Source organism: Fragaria vesca, linkage group LG7, assembly GCF_000184155.1.
Source record: "Fragaria vesca subsp. vesca linkage group LG7, FraVesHawaii_1.0, whole genome shotgun sequence".
NCBI lineage: Eukaryota > Viridiplantae > Streptophyta > Magnoliopsida > Rosales > Rosaceae > Fragaria > Fragaria vesca.
In genome coordinates this window covers 13,810,428-13,825,092 of record NC_020497.1, presented here as the reverse complement: position 1 = coordinate 13,825,092, position 14,665 = coordinate 13,810,428, and the positions used below count along the sequence as shown (strand labels likewise).

The 14,665-nt window shown below is 37.0% G+C and overlaps 1 protein-coding gene across 1 annotated transcript; it reads right to left on the bottom strand.

Annotated features, from left to right (window-relative positions):
* Window positions 1–4,199: 4,199 nt before the first annotated feature.
* LOC101313352 (ABC transporter C family member 9-like) lies at window positions 4,200–12,155 on the bottom strand. The gene is made up of 11 exons (XM_004307236.1): window positions 12,104–12,155; window positions 8,694–11,047; window positions 8,479–8,565; window positions 7,512–8,162; window positions 6,956–7,120; window positions 6,215–6,509; window positions 5,730–5,944; window positions 5,320–5,625; window positions 5,009–5,072; window positions 4,690–4,929; window positions 4,200–4,561 (listed from the first exon to the last, which is right to left on the bottom strand). Exons 1-11 carry the CDS (start codon window positions 12,141–12,143, stop codon window positions 4,434–4,436), a joined length of 4,545 nt encoding a protein of 1,514 aa, XP_004307284.1. The 5' UTR covers window positions 12,144–12,155; the 3' UTR covers window positions 4,200–4,433.
* Between the last annotated feature and the right edge of the window lie 2,510 nt (window positions 12,156–14,665).

Genomic DNA, 14,665 nt, shown 5'->3' with positions numbered 1-14,665 from the left:
TGATGAAAATTGGGAGTTGAGGGGAGTTTTTGTTGAAATTGAAAGAAGAATGACTAACATGATAATCGACCTAAGTTGACGGGGGTAAACTGAAATTAACTCTATTTTTAAATATAGTCCATTAGATCTTGATCTAACAGTCTAAATCAAAAACCCATTACTTTAGCTAATATTTTATTCTTGTTGGATGTCAGCACATGAGTTAATTTGGCTTTAACAAATGTCACGTGGATCTCTTGCTTTTTCTTACCCCAGACCAATCAATGGTCCAATTCTCAACCCATGCATTAGTCGGGTTAGCTGGGTTCTACATGAGACCCATATTTTACCCCATACCAATCAAACCTGTTGCATGCAATTGTTAGTCCAATTCTCAACCCATGTATTAGTCGGGTTAGCTGGGTTCTACATGAGACCCATATTTTACCCCAGACCAATCAAACCTGTTGCATGCAATTGTTAGTCCATTTGCTGTTTTAACCCAAGCTTTTAGACCATTGCAGTACAAGAATTTTATATTAGTGTTATGTTATTATGTTTTCAACTTTTAACTTATGATACAATAATTCAGTTTATACGATCGAATGATCAATATATATATATTATTTTTTTTTGTAACGATCGGTACTTTATATGTGAACCCCCCTAAGATGAATTTCTAGCTCCGCCATTGGTCGTGATGTAGTACTGTCGACCATTCTTGTGGGTTGTAATCTGTTCAGTTATGTTTCCGTGTAGTTGCCGAGGGGCGGAGCTACATAGAATGCTAGAAGAACACTTCATCTCTGATGTCAAAAACCTGTCAATCATGAGCAAATGACATCAGGAGGAAGACCAAGCTGACCCTCTGATGCCTAAATCAAATACATGAGAGTGTAGTGAGAAGATAAGAGCGAAGTGGAGAATGGATGCTTACACTTATGAGAAGGGAGACATTTATTTATAGGGTTAAGGTGCTTGTCACCCCCCAAATTATCAAACTGCACTCTTAGGCTTAGTTAAGGCCCAAACCTTTTTAGGCAGCCAAATGTATCTTCTTAAGGGAGGCGCGAGGCCTTCGACTAGTTAACAGTTGGCAGGTACGTCCTTATGGTCGTGTGAGAGGCGAGTACTCATGATGTTTTACCACCATAAGGGTCGTGTAAACAAGTCCCCAAGGCCCCGCTCAAGAGTCTCTTAAGTTTGTCAATTTTAAGCATCGAGAGTACGAGCCGTAAGTCCCCAGTCCCCCAAGTCTCCATGCAAGAGGGAATGGACAAGGTCCCACTAGACAAGGTGTCATGTGCCGTTATAGAGCTGTACGTCTTTATAGGGGAGATGGTGATGTTATAATATTGTGCCTGAAGATAGACGTATCAATGTGAGAGACCGGAACTTTGCCCTCATGTTGTGTCTAGCGATTGCAGGACGATCAGGAGTCGAAGTTTAGGTACTGCTCTGTTCAAGTGTAGGAACTCGAGTGAGTATCTCGCGTGGTTAGTAGGCAAGGAAGAAAATTTCGGTGATTACAGAAATTTCGACCCTCTAAAATATGGAAATTTCGATGGAAATTTTGGGGAAATATCGATTACAGTAAAAAAAAATGAGAAAATTGACAGAAACTTGAAGAAAAACAAGGAAATTTTAAACCAAACTTTAAGAGATGTTTGTTTTATGTATTATGTACTATATTTGAAATGAAAACCTTGAATAAACATTAATCTATAGGGAGTTGTAGTAAGTTAAGGTGAAAAAGTTAGTGCCGAACCATTAATAATTCTTAAAAGTTTATTTTAAACATTTTTTTTTATGACTTGAAACCCAAAAGGATACTAGATCATCACGTCTTATATACATATGATACATTTCACATGGAATTACATAAGTATTTTAAAACCACTTAAACATTTACCTAATTTTTATGGAAGTGTAGGTAAAAAAGTTAGTTGGGGATTAGACATTTATCAAATTTTGTATTTTTCAGATTTGGAAAAAAAAAAATCAATATATAGTATAAAGATACTAAGATACATAAGTTAGATGATTAGTAAGGTTGGTTATGGTGTTAGCCTTATACCAACCCAAACAAGGTTCGAATCTTTGAAACTGCAAAATTTAACATTTTGCGCTTGAACTTTGGAGTCAAACACGGCTTGGACTTTGGACTTTGGACTTTGAGTCAAACATTGCTGCTGCTAGTAGCAGGACCACGTGAGGAGGTAGGGAAAGACAGGGAAAATATTCGGCGGGAAAAAAAATTTCAGCAAGATTTGAAAGGGTTTCTAAAATATCGCCAGATATGGCGATATATCATTAAATATCGCGAAATATCGAGATTTCCGGATGAAAAATTCTAGGAAGGGAAAAATATATCGATAGATGAAAAAAACGAAAATTTAGGCGAGATATCGCCGAAAGTTTTGATTTTTTCTTCCTTGTTAGTAGGTATCCGCATGTTTATTTGTGATTGGGAAGTTCGTCAAATACCCTATCCTTAGAAATGAACAAAAAAAAGGATCCCTCATTTGAAGGGCTATGTATATATATCCCGATTACAAAATTATATCTCCACCATTCAATTTGTAGGTCTATATGAGTAGATCATTTCCACAAGTTTTTAGAAGATTTGATGATCGTTAAGTCGTCCAAAACTTTGATTTATTTTTGATAAAGTTGAACGGTTCAGGTTTATCAGAAAGTGATGAATTTATTATTTAATCTCAACCATCCAAGATCGATATATCATAAAATTGTGATCTTAGATTCTGTATTATAAAGTGTTTACCTTCCTCAAAAAAAGAAAAAAAAAAAACCGGTCCTGCACTCATGTGGGTTGTCTTAGGTTTTACTAGTTTTGAGTTTTTGACCTCAAGTTTGGTGTTACACGCAATTGCAGAGCAGTTTCCTTGGTTTATACTTTGAAAATATGGTATCATCTAAGAAACTACGGATTTGAGTACTTACGGTAACTCCATCTAAAGAATGCTATAATGAAATAAAGGGGGTACAACTGTACAAGTTTATTAATGTTTGTACTCAATGACACCAGTGTTGGGTTATGCGGAAGAATAAATTGTAGAATGGAATCGGAAACTCACAACCACAAATGTAAAAATGTAGCGGAAAGAAAATGATAAAGAACACTGGGTATTAACGACTTAACGTGGTTCGGCAAAGTGCCTACGTCCACAGGGCAACAACAACAAAGAACCTCCACTATTCGAATAAAGGTTACACGGAGAGAAACACTACTTTAAGACTCACTCTTGAAGGGATACACTCTCATACACACTTTGTTTTGTTACACACACAAACTCTCAACTTGGAGTTTTTTCTCTATCTCACACTCTTGTATAGCACAAGGTGAACTCACCGGTTCTTCTGTCTCTTTTGCACCATTGCAAATGCCTCTATATATAGGCAAATATATGCATGCATTCTTCATGCACTTCCCATGCAAATCCTTCACGTCCATGCACAAGGAAGAGAATTCAAACTTCTTCCTTAATTCAAGCTTCAATGTTTGTATGCACCATCAATGCATCTTCATCCTTTTGTCAAACTTTTCAGTCACCAACAAGCCAATACATATAGGCTCTCTCTCTTGCATTTCAACATATACATACTACCAACTTTACTATTCATATACCATCTTGCCTCTTGGTTAATTGAATGGGTCTTGAGGCTTCACCGAAAAGCTTTTTCACATGTAGTAAATTACATGACATCCTCCTCCAAATAAGGAGGGAAATTTGACCCATCAAGGCATCAACCAGACGACATGATATTAAGCAAACTCGACTCCCCACACAGTTCCATTTGAGCTGCGAGCAATACATGCATCGAATTCATACCCAATTCAAGCTTCGAAATTGATGCCCAGGTTCGGAGAAGAAAGAATCAATCACCAACGATTTCTTGGTAAGTTTTCATGACATTGGTTTTGGTCCTTTTGGTTGTGGAACCCCATTTCGGGAAATCCAGATGAGCCGTTTTACTGCTATCCTGTATGAGAAAATTGAATCGTTTAAGTGAGGATAACAGAGAATAGCAGTAAAACCACTCATCATGCAAGGACTCGATCAAGTTAATTATGCATCAGTAAGTAAATTCAATAAATTGTTATTAGAATAGTCTTTTGAAACTAGCTTGGTTTGGAACGCATTCTTCACCATCTTTCTGAAAATCTGCAAGCTGGCGAGCTTGATTGGAATTCGTTTGATTCAAGGAACTCTTTTATTGCGCTAGTTGTCCTTACATACTAGTACATATTGGAATTTCGGAGAATGTCATTGTTTATGTTGATCATGTTGACACAGAAATCCATTCTCCTCATCAAATGCTGCATCTATGTATAACAGCTACTAATTCATCTAGCCAATCCATTTCAAGGTCGTTTAGATTATGCAGAGTCCCTTTTGATCCTTCTAACTAGTTCACAGTTCGAACTCAACTTAGCTATGTAGATTTGCTAGGTTGTTGAAGCTCTGGGATCTCATTGAGTACTCCTTTATGAGTTTTGAAAATAAGGACTCTTCTCTCTCTAGTAGCTTGGCTGGTGTGTCGTATTCTGCAATCCTTCCTGTTTGCACCAAATCACTTTCATGAGTCCTCTTTCAAAATTCTAATGCATGTCTGTAATTTGTGCATGTGCTATAAGCAATCATGCTTGCATCTGTGTAATGTGTGTGTATGTTTGTTTTTGCTTACCATCGCTAAGGACCAAAACGAGATCACTGTCTATAACTGTGTGGATTCTGTGAGCTATTGTGATGACAGTTCGATCTTTGAATTCTTGGCTGATGATCTTCTGGATCACCCCATCAGTTGCAGAATCAACAGATGCGGTTGCTTCATCCAATACCAGAATTCTGCTTTTCTTGAGCAATGCTCTTCCAAGGCAAATTAACTGTCTTTGACCCGCACTCCAATTTTCTCCATTTTCTACCACTGTCAAATTCATACCATGTAAGAAGGTATCACATAGACATTGATCAGTTCAGTAACAGTCCAAAATAGTGAATCTAACCTGATGCTTCCAGCTTCTCTTCCTTCGCTCGCACTAGACCACCTAGCTGACATTTATCTAGAGCCTAAAGATTTTGGAGTTTAGTTTCAGTAGAAAACAATGCAAGTAAATCACTATTCATTCATAGCTTGTTAAAGGAATGTAAGCGTGTTTGTCACACCTAGTCACCTCTTAAATGAGGGTAGATCATTTGTACCAAAGATAGATATAAAACTTGAAAGCATATCTCCTATTTCAGAATTCCATTCAAAGGTCCAAAATTTCTTGGCCAGGCCATTTCAGGTACTGCTTATTTGATTAAGATTAATTACCTCCCAAACATTGCTGTCCGAGTATTGCTCTAATGGGTCGAGGTTTCCTCTCACCGTTCCTTCAAACATTGTTGGGTCCTGCGGAATGATACTAAGCCTTGATCTTAAATCATGAAGGCCAATTTTGCAAATATCTACGTCATCAATTATAATGTTTCCTTCTCTAGGTTCAACTATCCTGAAAAGGGCCTGTATGAGGGTTGATTTCCCACTGCCCGTCCTTCCTACAACCCCAACTTTGTTCTGTCCAGGAAATGTGCAGCTAATGTTTTTCAGGACAGATGGGAGATGTTCAGCATAACGGATCTGCAAGACAGTTAATGCATCCTAATGAGTCTACCAACGGTCTATGAAATCATTTGGTTGATTGTTGAACTCCCTACTATTTAAAATTTTCCATAGACACTTGCCTGTAGATTTTTGAAACAAATTGTTCCAACTTGCGGCCAGTTGATTGGTGGCTTGCTATCTTCAATCACAAGAGGTGCTTCACTTGTTAGATTTGAGTACTGCAAAATTCTTTCGACTGAGATCATCTTATTTTCTGCATTGCATATGTTCCATATAACCGAAGCTTGCAGAACATTCAAGTTTATTCCATATGTTACTGCCAACCCTGCAATGCCTGTTTGTATGGAAAACCAAAATTAGTCTAGCTGCTATGCTTATGACTCAAAATTTTATTTGCTAATTAAGAAATACAGAAAAGTAATCAAGTTTTCATCAAGTGCACACTCATACTCCATGATTGAGATATATCATATATGATAATGTGCCATCCATGATTTTTCTAGAAATTAGATTTCCTTGATCCAAACCATCAATATCAAAATAGTGCATTTTAGTTTTTTTTTTTTTTTTTTTTTTTTTTTTTTTAACGTCTATTGATGCTTACTTGGATTGATAACTCCTTCAGGGAGGGTCACCAATAGAACCAGTGAGAAGGCAAACACGAAGTTGGACAGTATATTTAGTCTGAAAGAAAGCCACTCCATTGCTGACACATTATGAAACCATGGTCTTGAGTGGTTGTCTATAAGATGGAGGTTTGCATCACTGAAGCGGTCTTCTTGATCAAAAGCACGGATTGTTGCTGCTCCTGCCAGAGATTCCGCAAAGTGGTGGAGGATTGGAGCTCTTTGTATGCCTGATAACCGTGCCAGTTCTCTTGCTGTTGGTATGTAATATTGCTGAAGTAGTCATCATTATATTTTACGTCAATAGCCATATCTGAGAGCATTCACCCACATAAAATGCTAGACCAAAAATTTGATTAATTTCCATTCATCTCATGCCTTTTTGGGTAGCATTTCATACTAGACTGTTTTTCTGATATCATTGCTTAGTGGTTTTATTTGTTCATCATTTTTTTTATTGAAAAATTATATGTTCATCATTACTGATCACTGAAATCTTGATTATGTAAGTTGTAGAAGTATATATTGTAGTTATATGTCATGTAATATATAATGGATAAAAATACCAACAATATTCTTATTTATACTAAAGACTTGAACAGTGAGATACCATACAAATAGAATTTTGCTATTGTTTTTGAGTTTTTTTCTTCGCTGACAATTAAATATTCATATACAGATTGATTAATTATTGGCTGAAAGGAGATAAGAGTCCTTACCTGATACCATATGCAAACTGCAGTTACAGGAATGAATATCACAAACACTTCCCAGGCAACTTGTGACATCACTGCTATGGTGCCTAGAATCTGTATTATTGAGAAAGCACACCAACCTAATTTGTTTGCCATTTCCAAATCTAACACACTTTGATCAGTGGATGCCTGCAAAATGAAATAAAGGACTTTTTTTCCTTTAATCACCTACACACTTGCACACTTACACAGATATAATTAAAGAATCTTAATTAGTCCAGGACTTATATACTTTGTTCTTGGTTCTTTTAGGGCTCACATCTGTAATTTTCTAGTGGTTGACCCGTCTAGTAATTTTCTATTTGCTTCTTCGGTTTACTTCTTCTAGTTTCTAATTCAATGACAGCTGAATTTATTCTAAACCTATAGAACTTATTAACAGTGACAGTCTTCATATATTGTCATAAGACTGTCAACTTTTATGTAGCATGGATAATATTTTCATACCATTAGATGGTAGTGGTCCCTCTAAAGAATAGATAAACTGCTTATCATCCATATGTTCCAAATTGTAACTTACCCGATTTAAGATTCTTCCTGTTGGTGTTGAATCAAAAAATGACATTGGCGCTCGGAGTATACTATGTAGCATAGCCATGAAGAGTTTTTGAGCTGTTGAAATTCCTGCTACTGCTACTAGCGATGAACGCAACAGCACACAAAGTGAACTTCCAACAGCAAGTAGGATATAAACAAGTAATGTGAACTTTATTCCCATTTTAGGTTCCGTTTCAATTGTAGGAGGAGAAGCCCATGCCATCCAATAGTTACTAGCTACCTGCAGTACTTGGAACGATGACTGAGCCAAGAGTATGATTGGAATAAGCACACCACCTTTCACAGTTGTCAAATACGACCAGTAAACTTCCTTCCCAATGCTTCCTTTCTCTCTCTCTTCCTCTTGAACCAATTTTCCTTCTTTTTCTGTAATCTCTAGAGAAAGATTATGCTCGGATTCCTGTTGTGTCTGTTGAAGTTCAGCATTTGAAGTGCACTCTGTATTGAGTTCACTGTCAGCTATTGGATCTTGAGTAGTTCTGCTGCTATTTTCAACTGTGAGGATTGACTCTAGAGCTCGGCTATGAGCACCGACCATAACTTCAAAGCCAATATTTTGTTTTAGAAGCTCTTCGAAGTTTCCAGCTTGAACAATCTTTCCATCTTGCATCACCTGTTGAAAGCCCATGTTAGTTTTAGTTTGTTAGATTTCTGTAATCATGACTTATAAATCGACCTGATCATAAACCAAGTACGCATAAAGTTACTTTCTTACCAAAAGAACATTATGTAATTTTTCATTAGGATTCACTTTAGGATGAATTTCCTAATTATCACAGGTAGTCTTTCAATCATAATATATGCTTTTTATCAGTAACAAGTCTACCCGTCTGGTTACTGGCTAGTTTTTACATAGTTTCCATAGTTCTGTATTTTCACTTTATCATAAATGAGTAAATGGAGAGAGGTTTATGTTGTGACTTCCTTACCAGAATTAGGTCTGCTGCTGGGAGAAACTCAACCTGGTGAGTGACATAAAGAGTAGTCTTCTCTCTGAGAATTCCCATCATGCAGTCCTGAAAGGTATAGAAAAAAATTATAAGCAATTTCAAAATTCGAAAGGATGTTGCTCCAAAATACAAGATACTTTAAAGACAATTACTCATAGTGTTGTTTGTGACAGAGGAAGTCCAGGAAGACTAACCTCAAAGAGTTGGGTGCCTGTGTGAGCATCAACAGCACTATAAGGGTCGTCCAGTAAATATATATCAGCATCTTGGTAAACTGCACGAGCAATTTGTATTCTTTGTTTCTGTCCTCCGCTCATATTAATTCCTCTTTCTCCAATTTCTGTTAGATCTCCACAGGAGAATAGCTCAAAATCCTTTTCCAATGCACATGCCTTAACTGTTCTGTCATACTTGGCCTTGTCGTATGCATTGCCAAACAGAATATTCTCCCTGATATTTCCTGTCAGAATCCATGGAGATTGAGGAACATAAGCCTTTGTACCACTGATCTTGACTGTCCCCGACAACTTTTGAATCTCTCCAAGAATGCATGACAGCAGACTAGACTTCCCTGATCCTACAGTCCCACAGATTGCCACTTTCATACCCCTCTTCACTTTTAAGTGGATTCCATCAAGAGTGATGCTGTTGGAATCAATATTCCAGCCAAATTTTCCATTTTCTATCTCAATGGAGTTTTCCATCTGATCTTTTGGAACATGCTCAATGGCATCCTGCTGAATTTCATCTTCCATGAGATATGAAGCTACTCTATCAGCAGATACTTTACCCTGTGCAATCGCGGAGAGAAGGTCAGGTAGATTGAATATAGGGTCTTGTAACATTCTGAAGGTGGCCAATGCTGATAAAACTCTCCCTGCTGTGAGGTCTATGCCCATCAGCATACAAGCCCAGAATGTGACCACAGAGATAAATGTGGGTGATCCCCAGAAGACAAAAGCGCCAATTGCTGTCAATCGTAGAGACTTCCATAGCCAATCATACTCTACTTTTCTCAAACTTTCTAACTTGTGAAGGAACTGACCGTCCCATGCCTGAAGCTTGATTGTCTTCATGCTTCGAAGAACTTCTGAAGTGGCTTTCATCCTGTTGTCCTTGGCTTCCATGATCCTAGTCTGATATCTCTTTTGGAGATTAGTCATCGGTATGTTGCAAAGCAGTACTGCCAAAGTTGCTGCTAATGCAGCTAATGAACCCATGCCTAGATTTGTATGAAGAATGTAGATAGCCAAGGAAATTTGAATAGGCATCATCCATATTATATTTAAGTACCAGATGAAGTCTGTGATTCTTTGGATGTCTACACTCATATAATTGATGACCTCTCCACTAGTGTGGCTTTGGCGGGATAGGCTTGATAGACGCAAGCCTTTCTGGAAAATATGAGATATCAGAGCAGCTCTAAGGCGAAGCCCTAGCTGTCGAGCGCCAAAAATCCATTGCCTCTGTGCTATTGTTTCAACCATCTTAGCTCCAAGAAAGGCAAGTGCTAGAACGTAGCCACTCCCTAAGCTTCTAGTTTTCTTCTGTGTCAGAAAGTTTACAAAGTCATCAATGAGATATGGACCAACATATGATGCAACAGCAGATATTACTGCAAACAATGCATTGATTGCTGCTTTCTTCCTGATAAATAAGTATATAGTCTTGTAGATTTCTGGGTTTGTGGTTCCATCTCTCTCTTTCACATTTCGCAGTTTCTCATCAAAAGAGTGAGACAGATATTCAGCCGAGTCTTTGATATCAACATCTGGGATTTCTTCCTGGTCTAGGGGTTTCCTGGCTCCAATGGCAAATAAAGGGTTCAGCCAAGAGAATGTGACAAGTTGGAGGAGAGTAGCTTTTCCATATGGAGATTGTTGTCTTCCTTCTGATTGTTTATCACCTTTTCCATTTATAAGTGGTTCAGTGATGCCATTTGGGATGGTAACGGTGAGGCCTGTCTTCCCTTGCATTGAAATAGCAAATAAGCAGGTGGTTGCAAGGACACTTGCAAAGTCAGCATAATCTTGTAACTGAAGCTGACCATGATATGTGATACGGAAATGAGTATCAGCAGCCACAGAGATGATGGACAATATGAAGCTGCAAAACCACCATGCTCTTAATAGCCAAGGAAACTTAAAGGACTTGACATTCAGAATCTGGTATACTGTGATCGATGATACTGCCCATGATACCACTTGCATTCCCTCAGATGAAATTGCACGAACTTTATGATTGCAGTAAGTGACACTTCCGTTTAGCAACAACAGCAGCAATATGAAATGAGTTACCATCAGTAAAAGGCAACAAGTTATGCTGATCTTGTAAATGGTGCTGAATCTTATGCCAATGCCGGTGCCATGCTTCTCTATTCCTTGATCTGGGGACTTTGTTCTTTGTTTGCAGATCTGGCCCATAATTTTTTGTAGATAATACAGTAGTAGGATGCCAAGGAAACTAAGTTGCATAACTATGCTTATGTGCTCACACAAGCAGGGAAACTTTTGCTGGAGCCATTCAGTCCGAAATTGAAGCCTGGAATCTGTCAGACATGATACAAATCAAACTGAGGTATGATTCTTTCCAATGGTAAAAAATCATAACATGTAAAAAGTTGGATGTTTTTATTTTCTTGGTGAGTATACAGTTTTATACAACTACATGAACTATATGTGTAAGTTATGACAAATGTTCTATGGTAAAAATGTTACAAGTTGCAGTTACAGTTGAGCAGTTAATGTGTACAGAACATGTTTGCGGGTTCTGAAACATTTTTCTCCATTTCACGAGATGCAGTAGTAAAATTCAATTTGAGGCTATGAGTTCTGTTGGATATCTATTCTGTTGTTCTGAACTTTGATAGAATGCTTGAGAGTCGTCTCCTTCACATTAAACTTAACATGACAAGTTGGACCTGTGACACATCCTTATACAGTAGAATCTTCCCCTCTAGCTTTGACAATGGAACTAGGATATGTTCTCAGTATATATTACACAAAGAGAAAGCTGGGTCATTCTAGCTCATCAACGTAGTCCAAACAAAGACATTTGGCAGTGACTAGTAGTACTCTTTTCTGGCCTTCATATAGTAACTATAAGATTACATTTTGTTTCATTTTTAAGAAGAATTTCTATGTATGATGCAAATAATGATCTAAGAAGGTGAACATACATGGAGAAAACTCAACTACTAACGATAGCCAGTTGTAGGAAATCTATGCCAAGCTATGAAGGGTCCTGGAGCAAATAAAACCAAGAAGAATCACCTTTATTTATATACAGAAAAATTTTCATTCGGTGTTTTTTAAGGAAAGAAAAAGATAAGGAATCCACTTTCTAAGGAAATAACTCATTGCGACCAAAATTAGAGAAAATAGAATAAATAAAAATCTACTACCTGGTGATATCACCAAAGAACTCGGTACCAAGAAAGACAGCAAGAAAGACAAGAAGAAGAACAAGAACAGAAGCTGATAATTTTTGCGTAGTTCCTCTACTTTCGAATTAAAGTCTCTATTCTCTTCATCATGCATGTATCTATGTGTCAAGTGATATATTCATGAGCAACTACTTGAAACTAGTATGAACAATTACTTACTCATTGCTCTGCGTAAATCGAACATGTCCTCCCAGACCATATCTGCTTCTCTAGCTGCAGCTTAAACTTCAGCCTCCCTCCTAGTTTTGCTTGACTTCGAGATTCGCAGTATGTATGATGAGCCAGCTGCTGCTTCCCAGACTATTAATGTAAAGTAAGTTTAAGGATCAGCAGGAGATGGCAACTATCTGAGATCATCATCCTCAGGCTATATCGCCATGGACTAAGAAGACAGTGAAGGTTTCAGGGAGAGTGAGGCTGACAGAAAGATTCGAATTCGGTGAGCACAAGAGTATTTGTATGTGTGTCTCTAGCTATATCTCTTGGTGCCACTCAAGAATTACGAGTGTATAGTTTTGTTGTTTTATAAGAGGGTAGGGTTTGAAATGCACATGAGTTTTTAGAAATGGGGACGGTCATTTGGCTGCTTATCTTGGACTCATCAAGAGGTTTTATATATACTTATCTCTATACTTTTAGAGGTAAAGGTAAGTCCATTCTCGATACATAATGTTATGTTATGCATTAACACATTATATAATTTTTTCGTAAATTTATACTTAAGAAAAGAGGTTGGATACCTCAATCATAAAATCATAACTAGTGTTTTTGACGTAAATACTCTTGAAATATTAACAACAAAAAACATCAAAGTATGTGTGGCAAAGTATGTGTGGCAAATAGTGAAAGACAAACTAAAATTATACAAAACTATTTAACCACTTACTGCCACATCCATATTGCGTATAAAAAATCTCGACCGGCATCTTAGTGTTTTATCATCCTTCATCTTCGCGTCTTCTCATATAGAGGCCTAGAGCTTCCCTTCATTGGTGAAGAGATCAACAAGGATGTGAGAAGAAACAAACAGAGTGTTGTATATGATGCATCCAAGAAAGTGAAAAGAAACAACACCCACAATGTAGGCACAGTCTCATACAGGCCCGGACCTGAGATTTTCGGACCTGAGTCGAACTCTCAAAATTGGGCCCTCAAATTGTAGTTTGCATCTAGTTTTTTTTTTTTTTTTAATAAAAATTTTCACAAACTAAATCTATTAAGTCAAAATTTAACTACATATCCAAAATATTTGGATTATGATTTATATTTTAGTGATTTTATTTACATTATAAATCCTATTTTAGAAATTTACGTTTTTTTGGGTATAATTTTCAGGTAGTAATTTTATTAAATTGTATAGACTTTCTTTTCTGAAAACTTAAATCGTATATATTTACTTATTTCTTTCACTCAAAATATATCAAGTGATATTATATATGTATATATAGTTGGTTGGGCCCCTTATATTCATGCAAGTCCGTTGCTTTGTTCCTTCCATTGCAGTAAAAAATGTTTGACTGTATTTAATAACGGAGAGAGAGAAGTGATTTGTCTAATTCTGGGCCCCCTAGAGCTCCGAGCCTTGAGTCGACGGCTTCTTCGGACTCGCATCAAATCCGGGCCTGGTCTCATATATGATAGGATGTTTTTTCGATGACAATATGATAGGATGTTTGTGTATATAAACGAACATTGGTCAAGTTTTGGTTGTCCATACTAGCTAGTCTGAGACAAATTTCCGGTGAAATAATTGTATATAATTTTTAAACACACCATTTATTCATAAATTTATACAAGACGTATAATGAATCAAATAAACTAGCTAGCAATTTAGCTTTGCATCGATCGTATATCATCACTAATTAATTTGGCTAATTCTAATAGGCTCACTAAAATCTACAATTTTTATGTTTGGGGTTTAGACCTAGCTACTTCAACATTTTTATGGGTTGGAAGTTGATTCAACTATGCCTCACATTATGATACTATAATCGAACAAACATTAGAGCAAAATATTCACAAACTCCTCTTGGAAAATGTGACAGAAAGAGGGTGCCGCAACTCATCATTGATATATGTGATCAAATTTAAAGTTGGGGTCACGTTCTTGAAACTCATTACATTACTACAAAGTTACCCACCGGGCCACCCCCCACTGGTGTATCACCATGTCCAGGCAACTTTTTTTTCGATTCAGTGTGCAGGAACCTGAAGATATAAAGGGTCGTGTATGATTGGTTTCTAAGATTGCTTATCACCTTGTGTTTGATCCTTAAAGCTAGAGCACTAAAAATTTGATGCCATTTCAGGTCTCTTTTGTCACATTGTACGTGCTCAATCTGAGATGATCAGCGATGATCATATGGGGCTTTATATATATATATATATCATATGGCAGTACGTACTGTTCTACTCCAATCTTGAGCTAATGAGCCAAGGAAACAAAAATATATTGGTATATGTTGATGACATGCTTGTTTATGTTACTCCGATGGGATTAGAACCCTAGCCTTTATGAATTTGGTTTTATTAAGATTCGCGATTTCAATACATTAATGTGCATCTAAACAAAACACCGATCGTGAGAATTTTTCAGGAATATATTGGGATATACTCTCTCTATATATGAGAATCAACACTCACACTTATATATAAGATATAATTGCAAATAGATCTCTGTTTGGGTATTAGCCTCCAAGTTACTATATATATATATGATTT

Excerpts from the sequence above, each read along its gene's own strand:
- LOC101313352 (XM_004307236.1), bottom strand. The coding sequence starts at position 12,143 with ATGGTCTGGGAGGACATGTTCGATTTACGCAGAGCAATGA. Across the intron at positions 8,163-8,478 it reads CAGCAGCAGACCTAATTCTG|GTGATGCAAGATGGAAAGAT; the intron begins GTAAGGAAGTCA and ends GGCTTTCAACAG. Across the intron at positions 6,510-6,955 it reads CAGTTTGCATATGGTATCAG|CAATATTACATACCAACAGC; the intron begins GTAAGGACTCTT and ends TGACTACTTCAG.